The sequence below is a fragment of the Schistocerca serialis genome, chromosome 2 (assembly GCF_023864345.2).
Source record: "Schistocerca serialis cubense isolate TAMUIC-IGC-003099 chromosome 2, iqSchSeri2.2, whole genome shotgun sequence".
In the NCBI taxonomy this organism is placed as follows: Eukaryota; Metazoa; Arthropoda; class Insecta; order Orthoptera; family Acrididae; genus Schistocerca; species Schistocerca serialis.
In genome coordinates this window covers 310,600,802-310,625,103 of record NC_064639.1, presented here as the reverse complement: position 1 = coordinate 310,625,103, position 24,302 = coordinate 310,600,802, and the positions used below count along the sequence as shown (strand labels likewise).

The following is a 24,302-nucleotide window of genomic DNA, read 5'->3' as shown; positions in this document are numbered from 1 at the left end:
GGTGAAAATAAACTTTTTCTGTGTTAAGCGACAATATACTTTCCCTTGGAACTGTAAAACTTACAAATCCTTCAAATTAATTAAGGGTATTATATACCTGTGTAGAACTTCCCGGCACTTTAGGAAACAAAATTCAGCCAAAAACAACACATTTTGGAAAGAGCTTTGATGCATGGAAACATGTACACTGCATGTTTTCATATTACAAAAGTATAAATACAAATTCCACCAATTATAGCATGGTAACTTTCAAAGCACTGAAATCGAGATTGTGATGTGGTTTTATCAGCCAGTCATAGCTCTTATTATGTGATTTACCAGCCAATGACTGCAGATATTCAGAGCATGGGACTTATGATGTAGTCAGCCAATATCACCATCATTGTAAAGTAGTGTGAAAACAAAAATAGGAAAAGCTAATGGTTTAAATTAATATACATTCAGTATAGCTACAAACAAGCTTAGCTTTCATCTATAATACTGGTCGCCAAAATTTTTTTGCTGTTTTTTCTGAGGGTGTGGTTAGGCAGGATTCTAAGAACTTCTCTTAAATTGCAGCAGCTGAATGTTTCTGAGAAGCACAGTTATAAATTTATCTGCTTTGTGCTGAACATTTTGTGGCTTATCTGGTTGAATAAATGTTCTGACAAGCACTTCAACTATTCCATAGAAAAGTTAGTTACATGTGAAATTGCTCAAGAACTCACAAGGCACTTTGTTTTGAAGAATATATATACTTTTTGTCATCACTACTGAATAATTTGTAATCTATGAGATAACGAAAATAAATACGAAAAACTAACCTCAAACTTTTATAGATTTCGTTATTGGCAGACGCTTATGTGCAGTTCGTTTTGTTGTAAACGATGCATTTTCTTTACAACTAAAATGTTATTTTGGTGTTATTCCCTCATTTAGGTTTCCTTGCTGCAGTATTATTGTACAGTAGCGGACTAGAGTAAAATTCTTTGCAAGAGCATCAGTTCTTACTGGTGAAAATGACAAAACTTTGATTAGAAACTAAAACAATGAAAAATTCTCGGAATTCTAAAAAAATCCCCTATTTTTCCTGGATTTTCCCATATGAAGAAATTCCCAGGTTTTTCCACGGTTTCCCAGTTGTCCCATGGCAAAAACAGCCCTCAGAAACAAACAAAAACGATTAATAGTTTAGTAGAATTTCAAAACTGATTGGAGCTGTCAGTATTTTGTAACTTCTTCTCTTGCAAAATGCACTTATTCTCATTATATTTCTCTCATTTTCAGGTGAAGGCTCATCATTCCTGACATTCCAGAAAGGAGATCTTATAATTTTAGAGGATGACAGTACTGGTGAAACTGTTATGAACTCTGGATGGTGTGTTGGAAGATGTGAAAGAACAGGAGAAAAAGGAGATTTCCCTGCTGAAACAGTATATGTTCTGCCTTGCTGCAGTAAACCTCCACAAGACATACTGGTATACTACTCATAAATCTGAAATTATCAAACTTGTTGGAAAATTATTGTAAATAAAGATGCCAGCTATTTTATACTGATTGATGCATATCCTGTATATACAGGGTGTTACAGAAAGGTACAGCCAAACTTTCAGGAAACATTCCTCACACACAAATAAAGAAAAGATGTTATGTGGATATGTGTCTCCACGCTCTCCTGACCTCAACCCTCTTGACTTTCATTTATGGGGGCATTTGAAAGCTCTTGTCTATGCAACCCTGGTACCAAATGTAGAGACTCTTCGTGCTCGTATTGTGGACGGCTGTGATACAATACGCCATTCTCCAGGGCTGCATCAGCGCATCAGGGATTCCATGCAACGGAGGGTGGATGCATGTATCCTCGCTAACAGAGGACATTTTGAACATTTCCTGTAACAAAGTGTTTGAAGTCACGCTGGTACGTTCTGTTGGTGTGTGTTTCCATTCCATGATTAATGTAATTTGAAGAGAAGTAATAAAATGAGCTCTAACATTTAAAGTAAGCGTTTCCGGACACATGTCCACATAACATATTTTCTTTCTTTGTGTGAGGAATGTTTCCTGAAAGTTTGGCCGTACCTTTTTGTAACACCCTGTATAGTGCTACACTATCTTCACAACAGTTCCACAATGTAGATATTGTTGAAAGGAGAACAAGATAACTAGGTGTCAGCCTGGCCAACTGGTATTTCTAACTGGTGAATGGTGGTGTTAGATCCTAATATGATAAATTACCACTGCAGGAGAAAAAGGCAACCTTAGGTCTAGAGGTGAAGTAGAGGAGGATAATTTCATACACTGAACAAACTATTTGACGTAATGAATTTTGCAGTGTTCTTATACTGAACTGTTATTGGCAATTTATCTGTGATGCTCATTTTGCTATCGCTTCTGAGAGCCACCTGCCTCCCCCATCTCTAATGGCTTCAATTACCTCCACAGCTCCCCCTTACCCCACGTCTTACTCCCTCTGTTATCACATGTGTTTCCTCACCTCCCCACTGGTGTAATTATTCAGTTTGTACACACATCAAAAACAGTTCTGCATCACCTCCATTCCGAGAGTTCTTGAACTTGTACAGAAAATTGGAGTAGAGATCAACATAAACATCATTTCTGCCCATTTTATTGCTCATGAAAACTACACATTGCATGCTCATGAAAACCACACATTGCATTTCAAACCATCATAAAGTGAGAACTCCAGAGTCGGTGGTCCAGGTTTCTGTACACACTGGTACCTTTAATACTCTGTAGCATGTCCTCTTGCATTGATGCATGCCTGTATTCATCGTGGCATACTATCCACAGGTTCATCAAGGCACTGTTGGTCCAGATTGTCCCACTCGTCAATAGCGATTTGGCGTAGATCCCCCAGAGCAGTTGGTGGGTCATGTCATACATAAACAGACCTTTTAAATCCATCCCAGGCATGTTCGGTAGGGTTCACATCGGGAGAACATGCTGGCCACTCTAGTCGAGCGATGTCATTATCCTGGAGGAAGTCATTCACAAGATGTGCATGATGGGGATGCGAATTGTCGTCCATGAAGACGCATACCTCGCCAATGTGCTGCCGATATGGTTGCACTATCAGTCGGAGGATGGCATTCATGTATCGTACAGCCGTTACGGTGGGGCATGCAGTCTGACCGGATTGCCTCGAAACATATCTCTGACGATTGTCAGTTTGAAGGCATATGAGACACTCATTCGTTAAGAGAACGTAATGCCAATCCTGAGCGGTCCATTCAGCTTGTTGTTGGGCCCATTTGCACTGCACTGCATGGTGTCATGGTAGCAAAGATGGATCTTGCTATGGATGTCAGGAGTGAAGTTGCACCTCATGCAGCCTATTACGCACAGTTTGAGTTGTAACACAACGTCCTGTGGCTGCACAAAAAGCATTATTCAACATGGTGGCGTTTCTGTCAAGGTTCCTCCGAGCCATAATCCGTAGGTAGTGGTCATCCACTGCAGTAGTAGCCCTTGGGTGGCCTGAGCGAGGCATGCCATCGACAGTTCCTGTCTCTCTCTCTATCTCCTCCATGTCCGAACAACATTGATTTGGTTCACTCAGAGATGCCTGGACACTTCCTTTGTTGTGAGCCAAATAACAATGTGGGCACAATTGAATCACAGTATTAAGCATCTAGGCATGGTCGAACTACAGACTACAAGAGCAGCGTACCTCCTTCCTGGTGGAATGACTGGAACTGATCTGCTGTCGGACCCCCTGCGTCTAATAGGCACTGCACATGCATGGTTGTTTACATCTTTGCGCAGGTTTAGTGACATTTCTGAAAAGTCAAACGGACTATGTCTGTGATACAATATCCACAGTCAGTGTCTGTCTTCAGGAGTTCTGGGAACAAGGGTGATGCAAAACTTTTTTTTTTTAATGTGTGTACAAGCAGTAGCTTCTTTAACATTTTAATCAGTTATGGAATTATGTGAAGTTGAGTTTGTATAATTCTGAGTGCCATAACTTTGAATGCTTCATTTAGCTCATGCTACAATACTCAGCAGATAAGTATCATGTTATTTTGTGTGCTACAACTTCTGTGTTTGTGTCCAACTGTATATTAACATGCATGAACAAGAGAATCATGTGTGCTTTATTTCTATACTTTGTAGCTGCATGGGAATTTCCTTCCAGTCACCTTCCTATTAAATTAAAAAGCACATAATCCATACCGTCAAAAAATTTCAACCAGGTTGCTTGGTGTAATTTCTTATACACTACCTGGGGGGGAGGGGAACCTGAATCACTGAGAAGCGATGGAGGTAACGCAATGAAACTTCACAGTTATGAAGGATATGTGATGTTATTTTTGTGATTACAGAATCAAATCAGATTTACTAAGAACTTGGAAGTATGAGCCCAAATAACGGTATGACGTTGTACCCAATCAGATTTACTAAGAACTTGGAAGTATGAGCCCAAATAACAGTATGACGTTGTACCCAATCTGGCCTGGATAAAGCCACTGTATCCTCTCCTGAGACAAACTGGCCTACAACTGTTGGAACTGGTCCTTGATATTCTGCATACTGGCTCTAGGACGAAGTTGACATCTGGACTGGTCCCACATGTGTTGTATCAGGGCTAAATGTGGGGATTTTGCCAGCCACAGGAGTACCTGAACATCATACAGACAGTTCATAGAGACGCATGCCATGTGTGGACAACTATTGTCCTCTTGAAAAATGGCACCATGATACTGTTGCAGGTGAGGTAACACATGAGGATGCAAGATGTACATAACATACTGTTGTGGCGTCAGAATTCCCTCATTCACTACCAGCCATGACATCATCTCATAACAATGGCATTCCACACCATGACGCCAGGAGCAGCACCATTGTGCCTCTCCAAAACATTGAAAGAATGGGACCTCTGCCAGCGTTGCCACCATACCCACTGATGATGATCATCATGGTTATCAAGGTTAGTGCAGAACCGATATCATTGCTGATCACAATGCAATGCTGTTCATCAGCAGTTGATACTTCCTGGTCACTCCAGTATTCCAAACGCAGCTCAGGATGGTAATTCCTAGGCTGGACACTGCCAGTCTCCAACCAGTGGTGTGGGATAACACAGAATGCAGTTCTTGGATGAGAGGTAGACATGAAGGGGTTACGATGCATTTGATGAACAATATGGGCATGCCGTCCAATTTCAAGCCGCTGTCACAACTGAATGCTCCACAAATCTGAATACTGTATGATTTAACCAACCAGCCAAATAGAGAGCCGTAATGAGGCCCCTTTCAAGCTCTGTCTGGCACTGATAATACTGTCTCACACGAGTACATGCATGCAGTGATCACTCAAGGTCTGAAGCTGTCCACACCCATTTTATACCATAACAGGCCTGGTAACAACACTAAACATGAACAGCTCTAATGCTGTCTGGGGGCTGTTGTACGTGTCACACAGAATTGCAACTCTTACTCATTTACATGCCCGCTAGTGGAGCGTACAGAAATGAAATTACGTTGACTTCCAACCATAGCTTCCTGCTGCTTCACTTTTTTGTCAGGTAGGGTATTTGTACACTAGTGTTAACAAGTGGTCATTTTATTGTATTTATTTTGAGTTTCTTTTTTTTACATTTTTAAGTGAATGCTTTTTCTGCACTTGACAAAATGTTGACTCTCAAACGTTTTGTCTGACAGTTACTTTTGCCTCAGTTTGTTTTGAATAGGTGCTTGATATAGACAGCATGACTGCATACTGTTTGTTATTATTTAGGCGTTATTCAGCTTGGAAGGTGCTGAGCATGGACGTAAATTGTACTCGCAGCAAATGAATGGCACTGATAACAGAGAAAAACCACATAATTTGGCTGAATATGCCCTGGATCACTTCAGGTATCTAAAAAATAATTTTTATATGCAATTTTTGTAATGCATTTGAAATATATTGCAGTATTAATAGTCACTGTGGTAGTAAATTGAAGCATTTAAACCTCACAGTTAAATGTGAAGTGGTCATTATTTAGCACTTATGTACTATTTCTTTTTATGACTCTTGACCTGTGTAACAGCATACTGTTTACATTTTGTACTTGGCAGTATTCTAATCTTTTAAGGGTCCCACACATGAGCGATGGTTCACAGTGATCCATCACTAGTGATTTAACTGCTGTCAACCACTTGACTGTACCCCAACACACACAAGTGTTTTACCAAGCAATTTCAGTCAGTATTATGAACACCATTGTGTCGAGAAGTTCTGCCATGGAAAATGAAATGCTATATTTAGCAGCAGTGGCAATTGATCTCCATATCCGGAAGATATTTTATGGGGAGGAAGACATAGGAATTGTAATTTATTAAGCTTGTTTGAAAAACAATTTTCTTGGGAACTGTAGGTTACTTAATAGAATATATTACGTTTTTGTTGCTGATGCGTAGTGTGTTGTGCACATCTTTTTGTGTACGAATACAGTTCATTTTTCATTTATTATTCCTCAATTCCTATTTCATTCATTAGTATTATAGTTTAACTGACAGTATTTACACAATATGTTTTGCAAATCACAGTGTGTCTCTAGAAATGTTGTAAATTGCAGCACTACTGGTTAGCATAACTCTTGTTATGAGTGTATGAGGGAAAGTTAAATCATATGCAATGACAAGGGACTTGTGTAGCTGTGAAACTGATTGGCCTTGAACATTTAAATTAAAATGTCCACTTATTATTATGGTAAGTCATTCTGTGCAGAAGTTAAAAACTTTAATAATGCTTACAGTTGTTTCATAATTAACTCAAACTCATCAGATGGAGCCTCAGCTTCACTTCTCGGAGAGGTTTGTGGTTCCTGAACAACTATAAATCCTAACATAAAGTTCTTACTCATCATGGGCAAAACGAAACAAAACAGAACTGCACAAGCATGCTTAATAAATAAACAAGCAGTCATATTGCCACATATCACATGTGGTTCATCATACACCTATGATTTCCATGTGATCAGTGACTGATCATTGTGATTTGCCCACAAGTGCAATCTGTGAAGTTATCACACATCTGTACAGCTGACTACTGTGATCCATCATTCATGTATGGGGTCCCTTTATTGGTAAAATTTAGTAGTTGTTACTGTATATTCAACATTTACAAGGATGAAAGAGTAGTTTAAAAAGTGCAAAAAATACTGCTGTGGTAACGTATTTTCACACATTTGGTATGCCAATAGGGCAGAAAGAAATAACATAACATCATAGTGGCAGTAGACAGTTTAGACACACTTCAGTTTGTTCAGTACTAAATGAATGTACCATGTGGTTTTCTGCTACACTAGGACAAGTTTTATTAGTCTGCAGAATTATCAGTGAAAATTTGACAAATACATCCTACAATTTAGAAATTAATAAATTATGCAACAGAATGGTAGACACACAGTAGTATAAGTGACAATATTATCATAGCTTTCCCAACTGTTAGTTCCTTCATCAGGGAGTAGAGAGGGCTAGATCGGGGAAGATTAAAAGGAAGGATAGGTTACACAGATCCCAGAATGAGTGGAACCCACTGCAGTTAGGACGATGATAGAAAAAATCTTCCTTCTCAACCTTCTCCAGCCTATTCCTTTCTCCTTCCCAACAAAGGAACCAACAGTACCAACAGTTAGGATAGTGATGTCATATTCACTTTTATACGTGTCTATAAAGTAAAGCTTTTATTCACTTACCAAAAAAGAATACTGTGAGAAAATATGAAGCTCATAGACTCATTAGTCTTATGAGACATTCCTTGAAAATATTTCTGAAAGTCACCTGTCAAAGGTTATATGAAAAATGACAGAAATTAATTGGTGAGACAGTTTGAGTTTAGGAAAGGTGTAGGTGCTAGAGAAGCTGTTGTTGCATTATGACTTCTGGTGCAGAACTGCTATGGACAGGATAACAATGTAAGTCTTTTCTATTGAGTATGAAAAAACCTTCAGTAGAGATCATCATAAAATTCTCTGAAGAATGGATATACACCAGAAGGACATCTGATGTATAGAGAATTTATGTTGGAATCAGACAGTACAGGTCAAGTTTGAGAATGAGGTCACTGACTTGGTTAATACCTATAAAGGATCCCAACAAGGATTCTATCACTCCTGTTATTCAATTTGTACTCAGAGATTATTTTTTTGAATGTACTTACTGATATAGAAAAAAGACACAAAGATTAATGGTGTCTTCATCAACAACATTTGATATGCTGATGATACAGTATTGATTACTGATAATTTTGATGAACTTCAACAGCTCTTCGACATAATAGGAGATTACAGTAATTATCCAGGCTTGAATATCAACACCAAAAAGACGTATTTTATGACTGTCAGGTGACAGCCTGACTCCTTTACAAACTATGATTCAGTGGCTGCTTAATACAAAGAGCAGACAAGTTTAAGTAACTTGGAAAATGGCTCTCTGAAGACTTTGGAGACAAAATGGCACACTGAGAATGCTTGCAATTCTTCTACAAAATTTAAGAAAATTACAGACTGAGACTAAACCATACAGTTCAGTATGTAAGATCCTATATGTAATGTTAACTGCTACAGCATTTCTGTTGGATGAGCACTAAATATGACAATAAAAGGGTGATCGAGGCCTTTTAAATATGCATTTACCCCAGATTGGTTAAAGTACTGTGGACAGCGTGAATATCTAACACCAGATATTGTGAAGAATACATAAACAGCATGAAATACTAACAATATTTGAAAAAAAGAAAAGCTGTGTACCTAGGACATACCTTACAGAGCACCACATATATACTTCTACAGATGATAATACATGGGAAGACTAAGGGTAAAAGAAAACAAAGGCAAAGAATAATATCATGGTTAGATAACATAAAGCCCAGATAGGATTATAAAGTGCAGATCAACTGCTGTGTACTGTAGTTCATAGAATAAAGATGCATCATGTGGCTGCTAACATCCATTAATGGACAGGAAGAAGAAAAGAAAACTGTCATTAAGCCAAAGATTGAATGGAACACCAACGTTCTTCCCTAAGCATGGTCCTGTTGGATGTGGTGTGCCATTGCCTACTTCCAACCTTTGAACTTAATTACATAGCCACTTAGAGGAAATTACTGTTTAACATGAATAGCAAACCACAGAGCAGATCAGCATTTTACTCATCAACAAACTGTGAAGAAATGCTGATACGCAAATTAAGGCTAGGTTGGTGGCAAGAACCAAGAACATGTTTTAGCGATAGTTCCCACATGCGGAGTTCTGAGAAACTGGTGCCTGGGGGAAGAAGTCAGATGGCACGTATTATGAAACAGGCACTGAGGTCATGATTGTCATGTTGTAGAGCATGCCCTGCAACAGATATTGTGTGTTGCAAGTATACACCCTCTGCTTTGCCCATAATTTGGTGGTAGTCACGCCATTGTAAAAGGCTGAACAGTGTTTACATAACAGCTGGGTAGGACACATGTCATTTCACAGGTGGCTCTCCCTTTGATATGTTTTGCCAGTTACAGGGCTGGTACAGGTGGTGGTAGGAGGATGCTTAGGGCAAGTCTTGCAGCAGGGATGGTCACAGGGGTAGGACCCATAGGGTAGGGAGATGGGTGCAGAAGGAGCACAGGGTCTGACTAGAATATTGCAGAGATTGGGAGGGCGACGAAAAGCTATTCTAGGTGTGGTAGGCAAAGTCTCAGACAGAATGGATCTCATTTCATGGCAAATTTTCGGAAGTCATGGCCCTGTCGAAGTAGCTGATTAATACAGTCCAGACCAGGATAATACTGAATGACCAATGGTGTGCTCCAAAGTTGTTTTGGAGGGATCAGCGGTACCAGGATTGGTTATGATGGCCCGGGAAATCTGCTTTTGAACTAGGCTGGTGGGGTAATTACATCCAATGAAGGCTGAGTTGAGAATGGTGTTGTGTTGCTGTAGAGTCTGCATCCAAACAAATACATTTGCCTCAAATTCCAAGGCTGTATGGGAGGTATCGTTTGACATGGGAAGATGGCAACTGTCAAAATGTAAATACTGTTGTTTGTTATGAGGTTTAATGTGGACAGAAGTGTGTAGCTGGCCTTCAGTGAGGACGAGATCAACATCAAGAAAAGTGACACTGGATTTGTAATAGGACAATGTGAAATTTAATTTGGAGAAGTTATTCAGAGATTCCAGGAACGTAAACAGGTCAGCCTCACCATGAGTCCATATGATAAAGATGTCATCAATGTATATAAACCAAACCAGGGGCTGAAGACTTATTGATCCCAGGAAAGCACCCTCCAAGCGACACATGAAAAGGTTGGCGTATGGAGGAGCCATCTGTCTCCCATGGCCATACACCTATACACCTTATCTGTTGGCATGTCTGCCCCTCAAAGATGAAGTAGCTGATGGTAACCATAAAGATGATTAAGTTAAGAAGGATGTCATAGGTTTGGAATTAGGTGACCGAACTAAGGAAATGTTCAGCAGCAGACAGACCATGTACTTGGGAGATGCTGATATAGAGGGAGGTGGCACCAGTGGTGATCCACCAACATTACCTCAAAATCATCCCTTCCAGGCCTTCCAAGAATTCCTCACATCCAGCATGCTTCACATCCCTTCCTCAGGTCCCTACAACGTGACCCTAACCTGTCCTCTGCAGAACTCCAGACTCTACGTTCCCTAAAAGCTGATGACTCCATCATTATCCTCTCAGCAGATAAAATTCATAGAACTTCTCACCCCACCCGAAGTACGCATCCCCACCTTTTACCTTCTTCCTATGAGCCACAAACCCTTATCGTCCAGGCCATCCTATAGTTTCTGGCTTCAAAGCACCCACCAAACATAAATCTACCTTAGTTGATCAGCACCTGCTACCCATTGTACAAAGACTTCCCTCCTATATCAAAGACACCAACCATTTCCTAGATCATCTGAAATCTTTGCCCATCCCACTCCCATCACACACCTTGCGTGTCACCACTGATGCCACCTCCCTCTATACCAACATCCCCCATGTACATGGTCGGTCTGCTGCTGAACATTTCTTCAGTCATCATAACCAATCCTGGTACTGCTGATCCCTCCAAACCAACTTTGGAGCACACCATTGGTCACTCAGTATTATCCTGGTCTGGACTGTATTAATCAGCTGCTTTGACAGGGCCATGACTTCTGAAAATCATGCCATGAAATGAGATCCATTCTGTCAGATTTTGCCCACCACACCTAGAATAGCTTTTCGTCACCCTCCCAATCTCTGCAATGTTCTTGTCAGACCCTATGCTCCTTCTGCACCCATCCCTATATCCTATGGTTCCCCCCCCCCTGTGACTGTCCCTGACACAAAACTTGCCCTATGCACCCTCCTATCACCACCTATAACAGTCCTGTAACTGGCAAAACATATATTATTAAAGGGAGAGCCACATGTGAAATGGCACATATCATATATACCATCTGCCATGTAAACACTGTTTGGCTTTTTACATTGGCATGACTACTACCAAATTATCAGTTAGAATGAATGGGCATAAGCAGAGGGTGTATATAGGCAACACACAATATCCTATTGCAGGGCATGCTCTACAACATGACAATTGTGACCTCGATACCTGTTTCACCACAAGTGCCATCTGGATTTTTCTCCCAGACACCAGTTTCTCAGAACTCCGCAGGTGGGAACTAGCGTTACATCATGTCCTTGGTTCTGGCCACCCACATGGTCTTAATTTACTTTAATTTCTTCCATCTCAGCAGTTCTTCACAGTAACTACTCCTTTCTTCACTCCATTTTAGATTTCTACATATTTTATTTTCTTTCGCAATCCCTCTCCTACCTCTTTTATGGGCAATGCATTTAGCTTCTCACTCTTATTAACTTGTACACAATGTTTTAACAGTAACGTCTGTCTTGCATATTACCATGTCGTCCACCTTTCTGTTCTCAGGTTTTCAAATTTTGTACCGTGCAGTCCCCAACAATCAGTCTTTCCTTCCCATCCCATCTGGTAAGTCTCCCCTGACCCATGGTTCCGAATGACTTTTCCTAAATCCACTCCTGTTCATAGAGATCTCCAGTTCGTTTTCTACACTCCTCTTCCTTCCCCTTCAACCCTTCTGCCTGAAGGAGCTACTGGCTCTGAAAGCTTGCCTAATTATAACTTTCTTTTATGTGTGTGTTCCCCTGCCACTGCTTGGTGAGTAGACTTTTTATCTATTCAGTTACATTATACTGATAAAAATCCTAGGATAGACCAAGGATCAAGCCCGAGACCTTTGGATCTATAGTCTGGCCCTTTGCCACTGACCATCGAGTTGCTCCATAGGCAGTATTAAACATTTTGCCTTTGAAAGCCATCAATTCATTCTCATAATTTATTAATTTTCTTGACAGAATTTTATTTTGATACATACTTTAATTTGCCATATTAGTTATCCCATAAAATTATAAGGAGACATAATGTCTGGGTAGAACTTAGTTCAGGAGGTCAAATTCTCATAGTCTCACTAAAAAAAATATCAAAGTAGAAAAAAATGCTGTCCCAGCTTTGAGAACTGTTAATTGCTGTCTCAGGAAGGAAAGAGAAATAGGTTGTGGAATGTTAGTAATGAGGTTAGGTCGCTCAGATTGAGAGGGACTCACTTGCTGTAAGAATGAGAGAGGAAAGAAGTGGTAAATTAGTTATCCTCAGTCGAATATTTTTCATTACTTAATTTCTTGTAGTATTTACTATTTTGTACTGTATGATAAAACAAACCTGTAGGTCATGAATGAGCTACATAAAAAACAGAACTCAAAATAATGGAAAACTAATGAAATTTCATTTTGAATTTAATTTTTCAGTCATTAAGTAAAGTAAGCACTACAAATCTTCTGAGATCCACATGTGGTTTTAAGTGTTGCATAGAAGAACTTTTACAATTAAAATAAATATTTATCTTCTACAATTAACTAAGCTGGAATAAATGACCAGCCAATGTAGTTAAAACAAAATTAATGTAGGACACTACGAATTATATTTTTTTCCTTCTTTTTCTAGGCCACCACCCAAAAGAACAATGTCCAAAGCACTGACATTAACATCAGCTCGTCGAGGAGGGCCTGAAGAGTTATGGAGGCATTCTAGAGAACCAATAAAGCAACCTCTACTTAAAAAATTGTTAACTAAGGAAGAGCTGGCAGAAGAAGCATGTTTTGCATTTACTGCTGTGCTTAAATACATGGGTGATTTACCGTCCAAACGTCCTCGCATAGGAAATGAATACACTGACCAAATTTTTGATGGTCCATTGAAGCATGTAGGTTCAGATGAAATACTACTTCACATTATTTCTTACAATGATATACCTCTAATTTTCTATAAATATTAAATTCTATGGCTAAAACTGAATACTTTGCTTTTATAGTACCAGCTTAAGAATCTTGTTTGAGACATGTAGTGCGCGTATCAGGTTTCCTTTCTTACTGTATGCTCAATGAGGTATCTGTTGTAAATATCTCCTGAAATAAAGGAAGCTGTTGGTTTGCTTGAATGTCGTTTTTGTTGCTTCCGTAAGTTTTAACTGTATTATTTGTAAGGTTTAAATAATGGAAGGGGTAAAAGAAATCATTCACTATACAGGTGAGGCATTGAGCAGTCTGCAAGCCCATAAACAGGACTGAAAATGTTGCTGACCAATAGGACAATGTGCTTGTAAAATGGTCAATGCTACAAATACGCATATAAAAATACAAATATCTTCCTTCTATTATTTGTATTCCAGTTACATCCTTCTGTGAACTATATTATCTTTATCTGATTGAAAATATAATTTGTTAAAATAGATGGCATCAAAGCCCAAGAGTTTTCTTAGTGAGTCAGTTATATAATGAAAATTTTGTTTTTGGCTATTTTGATAGTTCGGAACACACTCATAATTCTCTATGCATGATTATAAGAATTAGGATATTTTCATAGTTTGAAACTCACTCTTTTTTTTACACTTGATTATAATAAGAAAATAAGCCATGGCATGATTTCTTATTGTTATATCCTTTTGTGCCACTGTAGGAGATCTTGAGAGATGAAATATACTGTCAAATAATGAAACAATTGACAGACAACAGAAACCGTTTGAGCGAGGAAAGAGGGTGGGAGTTAATGTGGCTTGCAACAGGTCTGTTTGCATGCAGCCAGAATCTGCTGAAGGTTTGTATAAAATGATTCTAAACCGTAATCCCACGGTGTATTAGATATTCTTAATTTTATTTGTATCAAAAGGGCTAGTTACCAATTCTTCGTTTTTCTTTTTTTCACAGGAACTTACCTTATTTTTGCGCACAAGAAGGCACCCAATATCACAGGATTCCCTTCAAAGGTTACAAAAGACCCTTAGAAATGGCCAGAGAAAGTATCCTCCTCATCAAGTTGAAGTAGAAGCTATTCAACACAAGACCACTCAAATATTCCATAAAGTATACTTCCCAGATGATACAGATGAGGTAAAAAGAAATGACGTGTATAAAATTATTGAAACTCTACATGGCTTTCTTCATACTTAAAGACTGAAATTTTAAAATATCACACTGACCAACACTGTGTTTAATAACTGATGCTTTGTGGTCCTCAGGCTTTTGAAGTGGATTCTTCAACTCGTGCCAAAGACTTTTGCCAAAATATATCACAGCGCCTGAATCTGCGTTCTAGTGAAGGCTTTAGCTTGTTTGTTAAAATTGCTGACAAAGTTATATCTGTCCCAGAGGGCGACTTCTTCTTCGATTTTGTGAGGCACTTAACGGACTGGATTAAGAAAGCAAGGCCATCAAGAGATGGTATGTTTTGTTAGTACTGTTGCTGTTTTTGTTATAATTACAGTAAAAAAAACAGTAGATTAAGTTAAAATTAGGTCAGACTTGTCTTAATAAATTTTAGTCGCTTTGTGTCATGTGCAATTTTTTTTTAATTAAACTTCATGTGGGTACCAAAAGAAACTGAGGATAATGTAATTGTTGTAAAAATATGTTTATATTTTCAGTCTTTGAGGAACTAACATATTTCTTGTATCATGTGCTCCCTTTTTCATTGTGTCATGACCCCTAATCATCAGTGATAATAAATTGCAAAATTGCTGCAAATAACATAACCATGACAGTGGTCACCAACATCAGAAATAAAGTGGTGCATCACCATAATGCTGATAATAAGAATCAGTTTCAACAGAGCTGTGATATAAAGTCACAATACAAGACACAAAAGTAATTTTCATGTAGACCCCATTTTCTTGCCCCAGGTTAAGAATGGAGTTTTGGTGGTAAGATATTCAGTAAGCGCTTGTCTAAAATGACACAAGAAATTTTGAATCCCTATCAATTCAGAAGAAAATTAAAAACATACTTCATTAGCCACTCTTTCTGCAAATTATCAAGATATCTAGATTTGTGGACTGAACACATGGCCACATAGCAAATACAGTGTTTGTGATAAAGCTGTATCTTCTTCTTTTTCTTTTTCTTGTGCCTTTGTCCAGCCTCATCGCAGGGTTGGCATTTTTATTAACAGATTTGGCTTGGTTAGTTCAAGATGCCCTTCCAGTTGCCATCCTATTAACCCCGTGTCATCCTTCCTAGGACAGAATATGTGTATGCCAACTGTCTGTAGTGTTATTCATGTGAAACTAAGTAAGAGTTTGCTAAATGTTTGGAAATCATGTAACAGAGATGGGACTTAGGTACCAGTCCAGTATTGACCTTGTGGAGCATGGGAAACCACCTAAAAACCGCATCCATGCTGGCCAGCACACCAATCCTTGTCATTAATCAAAAATCAAAATGGCTCTGAGTACTATGGGACTTAACTTCTGAGGTCATCAGTCTGTCATTAATCCATTGGGCAGATTCGATCTGGGGCTGGTATAACTCCCCCTCCTGAAAGCGACACTTTTAACACATGTGGCTATCTGGGTGGTTGTATGACAGTTAATAATGTACCATAAATAGGACTTAGTGTTTATAGATGATGTAAAAAAACCTCTTTGAACAACATCATTGCACTCAGGTAAATATTAATTTACTAATAACGGATAAACAATGGCTGTGTAATAACACTGAGGATGCAGTAGCAGCCTTCCTCCCCCCCCCCCCCCCTCTCCCAAGGTAAAAGTTAGCATGATTAGCATTAAGCAGCATAGTAAGAGTTTATTGTAGTGTTTTTATGATGCCTTCGTCTTATATAATTGTATATCTTCAACATGCCTTATCCCTGAAGATTCTCCTTCTGATTGGATGTGTGGAACAAGATGAATGAATGAATCTCATAGGTGTACTTCTGCTTGATTGTTATCTGTTTTACAATCTCATATTTACTTTCCATCAATGTACACCATTTTATATATCTGTTAATTTGTAAAGCAATTTGAACTTCACTTCTATATACCAGTCCTAACATTTATGCATTCTACATAAAAAACATTAAAGTCAAGAACAACCTGTGGACTATGGATTCTTTGACTATAATTAGGGATGTAAATAAGGAGGTTAGAGTCAAATGACATGGATATGTGCTATTGGTTTGCAGGTTTAGTTAATGGTGAAAAAATTTGATTAACTTCCAGGTGCATCACCACAATTTACGTATCAGGTTTTCTTTATGAAGAAACTGTGGACAAACACTGTTCCTGGGAAAGATAGGAATGCTGATTTAATTTTCCACTTTCATCAGGAACTACCCAAGTTATTGAGAGGTAAGCAGTTGTTAATGTAACATACTTTCTTTGAAAATAAAGTATTGCAGATATGAATTTTTACTTCAAATGTTGTAAATACTTATTTTTTCACTTTTATTTTGGATTAGATATATTCTGTTTGTTTCTATGTAAATTGTGTCCTAAGCTTGGGCTGCTGTGTAGTTTGTAGATTTCTTTTATCTATACTTAATGGAAAATGTACTATGATATTTTGACTCAAAGTAGCTCAAAAAGGTGTACATAACCACTCTAGCAAGAACAACCACCATCTGAAGTGACACTATTGTAGGAGTTGCTAATTCTACATCACCTTTGATTTTTATATTTATTGTGGAGCATCTGGCATCTCGTGAAGTGGAGAATATGTTGATATACAGGGTGGTTATAATTAAACTTTCTCCACCCGAGCCTGTGTAGACAGAAAGTTGTTTATCATATGGGTACCCAACTTTATAGGAAACATCATGACTTGCTGGCACTGGTACAGCAATGTAGGGTTGCAACACATGCATCAGTGTGCATGACAGTTAGCATGAGTCTGGACAAGGCGGTCAGTGCTTTGATTTTTGTTTTGACTTAAGCAGGAGGACAAAAACAATACTGGTCTTAATCCACTGTTGCCCACTCGAAACTGAGTTTATTGTGCACTTTCGCTCCCATACTAGTTCCTAAGTAGGCACAATTTCTCTACCATTCTGAATATTCTGCCGGATAAGATGAGCAGAGCCTTACCCGTAAAGGTGTTTTATCAACACAACTGTAATAGTGCTACTACTCTTCCCGAGTATCGATGCATTTAAGGAATAATGGAGAGGTACTCTTTCACTCGGTTACTCTGCAACATATTTGGAGAGAACCAAATCATTGGCCGATCGTTCCAAAGTGCATGGCTGCCAAGATCACCAGATTGGAACACGTGTGATTTGTGGCAGTGGGGTTACCTGAAGGACAGAGTTTATCAACAGGACATTAACACACATCGGAGGTTGAAGATGTGAGCATAGCGAAGGAGATAGCCAACATCACACCTGAGATATTTCAGATAGCAATAGAGTGCTCTCCAATGTGGTTCCAGGCTGTAGTGGATTCCGATGGTCGTTACAGTGAGCAACGTTTCCAACCTGGAACATATATGTGGAAAGCAAGTAACAAATGTTACCCTGTCATTTGGAAATTAAAATACGTTTCAATTAATGTTTATTCATTATTTCTCTTCCATATGTTCTTACAAATATTTCCCCAAAGTTTCGTTTTCCTACAATCACTCATTTTTTCATAGGGGCCCTCTCAAGTAGCCAAAGTTTAATTACAACTACTGCCAATTAGCACATGATTTGGCTTTTGATAGTGGGCTGCATGAAGCTCCTCTTTTGCATTTGGTTTTGTTTTATTGTTTATTCTGGAAGAGTTGATGACTTGTCACAGCATTTGCAGTTTGCAACTGATTTATCAGTTTCAAGATGTAATAAACTACCATTGCTGATGAGATCTGTTAGTAGAGGGCAACTCACTGCTAGAATTCTGCTATGTGATCAACATTTTTCCTACCCACTTACCATGACTTGATAGTTATTCAAAGCTCTCAAAGCTAGCACCTTTTGTATGACATTTTGTCATGTTTACTGTGAAAATCTTGCATTTCAATGTGCATGTTGTACTATGAGAGTTATTGTAAACATGAAATTGGATCAGAAGAAAGAGCAATGATCGACACCTACAGTATTGTGAGTGTCCATGGGTGCTTCCTCGTATAGAGAGCAGTCAAAAAACTCTGGAAAAATGAGTAGCAGACAATGAGGTACATGTACATCTCTAGTCTGGATCAGTGTAAGATATTAATGCATTTTTTCTCTTCCACTTACAGATGGAACATAGAAAAGAAGACTCTATGCGAGCTATGATTAGCTCAGTTTTATTCTTCTCCACTTTTAGTGCTAGTATCCAGTATTTTCTCCATATTATTTTATCAACATCTAGCTGGATGCTACCCGCTAAGTCATTAATATCAGGTTTTATAACAGCAGTGGTGCTACATACTCTTCTTGGCCACCTGTAGTCACTCTTGGATGTATTAATGGCTCTATGCTAGTTTTCATGATGATGCAGTATAGAATCAAAAGCTTTCTGAAAGTCAAAAAACAACAAAATTGCCTGGTTACTTGTACTTCTGACTTTTAGTGTATTACATTTTAAAATAGTAAATTGAGTTGTGCATGCTTGGTGTTTTTAGGAACCATGTTTAGTGCTGTGAGAAGCCTCTTGTATTCAAGGTTGATCATTGTATTTGTAATGAAAACGTGTTGTAGAATTCTGTTAAACACACATTTGCGACATAGGGCAATAATTCTGTGAATCTGTTCCACTGCTTATTTCATAAATTTATGTGATCTCTTCCAAGCGCTGGGAACAGTTTTGGGCTCAAGTGGATTGCATTAAACCACTGTAAGGTTAAAAGTAAAGCTAATGCATGTGCAAATGACATTTTGTGCTGACCGTGATTAGACTGTGTCTCATTTTAGGTGATGGGAGAATACCTTAACAATAACTGGGGAATGCTGTTAAAATATTTTAACAGAATTTCTGTGTTGTCATTTCATTAGCTTAACTGCTCAGGATATTTGCTTGAAGTGGTATAGTACAATCTTGCACACGGCATAGGTGACAGTGGATTTGTTCCAAAATAGGTTTCCTGGTTTTTCTCATAGCAGCAACATGAGTTTGGCCTGAAAACTTTAGATATGACACAGTCACTTCCTGTTTGTGAAGGCTTGAATTCTCATAAATGTATAGAAACAAATCACAATTAATTCCAGAAGTGTAGACTGATTGTGAGATTCCAAGTGCCATTTCTGTAATAGATACACAGTTATGCAACTAACAGTTATTTCTAAGCACAACATTTATTATGTTTAGTTAAATCAGTAAATAAGAGTTAGCTGTATAGTCTGTTAATGTCATTGTTAGAAACAATGTACTCTTAAAGTTTAACAATAAAATTAACTTACATTGTTAAGAACAACATGAAGTTATGTAAGACTGTTATTTTCAGGATATCATAAATGCACCAAAGAAGAGGCAGCTCGATTGGCAGCTCTAGTGTATCGAGTAAGGTTTGGAGAAAGCAAACAGGAGTTGCAAGGAATACCGTAAGTACTGCAAGGGTTTTTGAAGACTTAATGAAGTTCTGGAATTAAGCACACCACTGTGCATCATTTATTGTTTTTCCATACATGCTGTCATAATATTTTTTTTTTTACGTTATTTAGACTATTTTTCTGAATTAAATTCTCAAACAGCCATATCCTTATTTCTTAATTATGATTCTTGTGCTTATTAAATTAAAATGGGGGGAAAGAAAGATAAGTTGTTCTAACATTCAGACGAACATCACCATTGACATTGTAGGAATGCAGATTCACTCCTCTTTAACATTTGTTAACAGGACATATTTTAAAGCAAGCATAATTCATATTTTCATACAGTAGTGGAAAATCTTGAATGGAATATAAACAAGGGGGTGAGTAAAGGCAGCAGTTCCTCATATAATAGTGGCATTTTTCTTAATCCATATTTGTCTTTAATCAGTTTTACAGTTCAATAGACTGAGAGGGAAACCTCAGTATCCCATACAATATGCGTAGTAATGGCAAGGATAAAGTATCAGGGAGATAAAAATGTGCAGTTATTCACTATACCACGTAATGTGATATACTGAAAGGTTATTAGTTAGCAGTTTACCAGCAAACCCCAAGTCTTCAAAGACCAAATTCCCATGTATAAAACACAGCTACAAATGTCTGATTATTTTACAAATGAGATAATGTGTTAAACTTGCCTTTAACCATGTAAGCGAGAAAAAGTTTAGGAAAGATTTGAAATTATGCTTAAAGTTTGTAGGAAGTCACTAAGTGCTCTCATTATGAAGCACTGGATTAATATAAACTGGGTAATTTACAGCCCATCTGAGCAAAATTTACTTTTCCACATGTCTCAGTGTTTATGAAGTCATATCTCCTGAACCAAGTATTATACAATTACATAATTTTGCAGGTTTCATTCTGTGGTATTTGTGTATACTGCCTGCAACTGTGTTACGAAAGGAGGAAGTAATAAAGAAGTAACAATTAAAATGTCATGGCCTATGCTGAAGCTTGACTGCATGAACAGCGAAAATGTAGTATGCAACAAACTTTTTTTCTTTTTTTTTGGGGGGGGGGGGGGGGGGCGGGGGCAGGGTGTCAGTGAGGGATAGTTTTGTAAAGTTTTGAAATTATATGTAAGCTTTGTTGGAAGTCTCTAAGTGCCCTCATTCTCAAATACTGGATAAATGAAGTTCATGTATTTGTACAACAGCAGTTATGCTGCCTCAAGACAAACACAGTTTCCAAATGCAGTACTCGTTTTAATGTATTACACATTTAATACAGTGATTGCATTTTAGTGATACAGATTCTCATGTTAGGTAGATCATGTTCATAATTGCTCTTTATAATCATCTCTGTTCAAATTCATTAACTGTATCATATGTATGGTGGTACCATTTCTTTTGCATTTCTTTTGTGCATGTGACTCAAACTGTTGACATCGAGAAGCCCTAAACTTTTATCTGCAATTGTGTAACATTACATGTGCTGATAATTTTTATCTACTTATTCCTAAAACATGCTTGTCAAAACAAAAAGAGCACTTTTAACGACCAAAGATTTTACTGTCAGTATTTGATTAAAAGATAAAATTTAAAGGAGAGAGTAAGTCTTCTCTAATCTCAAAGAGTACAGTTTTTGTATTAATTGTGTTTCAGTCAAATGCTCAGGGATCTAGTTCCAGGAGATCTTATAAAAATCCAGAGTTCCAATGACTGGAAAAGATCAATCGTAGCTGCCTACAATCAGGATGCAGGTAATAATATACAAGGAATCAGTAATAACATAACTTAAATCCAAGAACAGAAACAATAAACAAAAGTAAGGTTTGACAACTGCTAGCTTGTAGCTGTGTGGCTTAAAGAAACACACACACACACATGATTTTTGTGTAGGTGGGTAGCATACTTGAACTAGAAAAGGGAGGGCAGCACGAAAGTCTGTAAGCTGTTATGCATTCCTTTATCCTACATATCAGTCTCTTGCAAGTGATTCTTCACCTCTTTTGATTCTTGTTGAAATAATAATTGTTATTTAAATTTTCTGCAATAAATTCTTCTTTATTCACTTCCCCATATTTAATTCATTATTGTCCATTCTTGCAAATATTATCTATTGTTTTGTATGCAGGCATGAGCCCAGAAGATGCAAAAATTACTTTTCTGAAGATAATTTATCGATGGCCTACATTTGGCTCTGCATTTTTTGAAGTAAAACAAACAACGGAGCCAAATTATCCTGAAATGCTTCTTATAGCAATAAACAAACATGGGGTCAGTTTGATACATCCTCAGACTAAGGTTAGTTCTGTTTCTCATTATATGTAAAATTTTGAGATAAGACTGTAATAGTTATTTAAAGAACTGTTCAAAAATCAGTTTTTTTCCTTTCTTTTTTAACATAATGTGTGGACTGATCATAGAATGCAGAACTGTAACTAGCGTTGTGGCTGCAGCTATCGGCTGATATTTAATTGATTAATTGTTCTAGGATATCCTGGTAACTCACCCATTCACAAGAATTTCCAACTGGTCTTCCGGGAATACCTATTTTCACATGACTATTGGAAATCTTGTACGCGGCTCCAAGCTGCTGTGTGAAACTTCACTAGGCTATAAAATGGATGACTTATTAACCTCATACATCTCTCTTATGCTCACAAACATGAATAAACAGAGAGGAACTTTAAGAATAAAATAATAATACAGGAATTCAGAAGATGAATTTGTGTGTGTTAAATTGTGTACATGAAGTCAACAGAGTGATTTGATGTTGTGTCAAAAGACGATGTATATAATGCTCACAAAAATAAATTCATTGTACATAATTCATAACATTTTATGTAAATATTTGTGACTTTGTTGTCTTCAGTGAGCAGTGACATATCAACAATGTGTGCAATATGAATCTTTCTTACTTAAAAAGGTGGATACCATATAGTCAGTACTAAAGGCAGTAACAATTGACATTTTGATAGAGCTGATATTCTTCTTGTTTTGTTTTCTTTTGGCTTCTGTAATAGTCATGTCCGCTTCCCCACTCTCATAGAAATAAAAGGTAAATTCTATATCCAAATATCTTGATTCTTAAAGACAGTGACAACAGTTATCAGAGTGCTAAGTCTTTTATTTTATTTTGCTCATTCAAATCAATACTTTCCTCATCCTTTGTACCTCACAAGATAAAAATATTCTTTAATTATATATTCAGTTGGAATTGCCGTGTGTCTTTTGGTTATTTATTGCTTTTAATATACCTACTAGTACGGTGTCTAATTTCATTACACAGACTCCACTATAAATTGTAACCTGTTGTGTAACCAAACTGTTGTATTTCTGCTGGTATGGCTTATTGTTTAAGACAAAATTTGCATTTTTGAATACTCTCTATGTGGAGTTGTTTTACATGGCATCTGTTAATAAACGACAATACTGAAACTTCCCTTTTATGTGTGAGGTATTTTTGAAAGGCTGCCTAATGCATTTCATTTACTTAGAACCAACTGAATCCAAATCAAGTACAAAATTTGTCATGAACTTTGAATAAAAAAATAAATTAAGAACCTTTGTTAGTTATATGCCTGTTTATTTTTGTATGAACATTGGTTATAAAGCCAAATTAATGTGCACAAACTCTGTTTCTCACAGTTAAAATGCTGTTAAACATGTGAAAAAAATTATTTATTTGCCTATATGACTTGCAGACTGCCTCTCTGTTGTTAATTGCAAAACTCCTTTTCTTTTTGTACTGTTACAAATTTTTTGCGTTATGAAGGTTATTTTTCACTTTTTCACCATTGTTGACGAGTTTTAAGATTTGTTTGTAAATATGTGAAAAGCTAACTAGAATTTTTTTGCATAATTAAACTTTCCATTTATTTATTGCTATACCGTGATTACACTTTTTTTCCAGAAAACAATATATATTGTCTTTATATATGTGGTTCAATAGATGTAATTTTGTACAAAAAAAGTATGAAGAAATAAATAATTTTTGTAATTTAAAGAACAGTGCTGAGGACATACCTTAGCATATTTCAAATGCCCTAAATGTTGCTGATATTGCAACAAACATATAAGTGTTTTTTATTGTATTTCCATAAATGACCAATAGATAGAGCTGTTGATGTTGCTTTAAAATATGACATTTGTTGTTGTTAAAATTGACCCAGTAGTTCATTTGCAGTGAGCATTTAAAGAAATAGTATTGTGAAAAATTGGAAATTTTGTGTGGAAGTTTTTGTAGTTTGTTGTGTGTTTTTTTAAAAAAAGCCCTAACTCGACAAAAATTCTTTGAATCATTTGTTTAATTTTTAGTAACCAGTCAATTTCAGAAAACACTGTTTACAGTTGGTTAGCAGAATATTTTCACAGCCATGCTTCTGTCACTGATGCATTTCATGAAGGTAGGCCAGACTCGGTTTTGATCCAAAGAACTTCAATTCTGTGTGCAACACGATTGAAGAG

The 24,302-nt window shown here is 37.3% G+C and overlaps 1 protein-coding gene across 1 annotated transcript in view; it reads left to right on the top strand.

Annotated features, from left to right (window-relative positions):
* LOC126457095 (myosin-VIIa) overlaps nt 1-24,084 on the top strand; it is a 463,049-nt gene extending 438,965 nt beyond the window's left edge. The window contains exons 31-41 of the mRNA XM_050093124.1: nt 1,267-1,457; nt 5,740-5,858; nt 13,012-13,270; nt 14,023-14,160; nt 14,271-14,453; nt 14,582-14,783; nt 16,562-16,690; nt 19,743-19,839; nt 21,495-21,592; nt 21,967-22,136; nt 22,327-24,084. Of these exons, the coding sequence (XP_049949081.1) occupies nt 1,267-1,457; nt 5,740-5,858; nt 13,012-13,270; nt 14,023-14,160; nt 14,271-14,453; nt 14,582-14,783; nt 16,562-16,690; nt 19,743-19,839; nt 21,495-21,592; nt 21,967-22,136; nt 22,327-22,536 (1,796 nt within the window). The 3' untranslated portion in view covers nt 22,537-24,084. The remainder of the gene's footprint in view (nt 1-1,266; nt 1,458-5,739; nt 5,859-13,011; nt 13,271-14,022; nt 14,161-14,270; nt 14,454-14,581; nt 14,784-16,561; nt 16,691-19,742; nt 19,840-21,494; nt 21,593-21,966; nt 22,137-22,326) is intronic.
* The last annotated feature ends 218 nt before the right edge of the window (nt 24,085-24,302 follow it).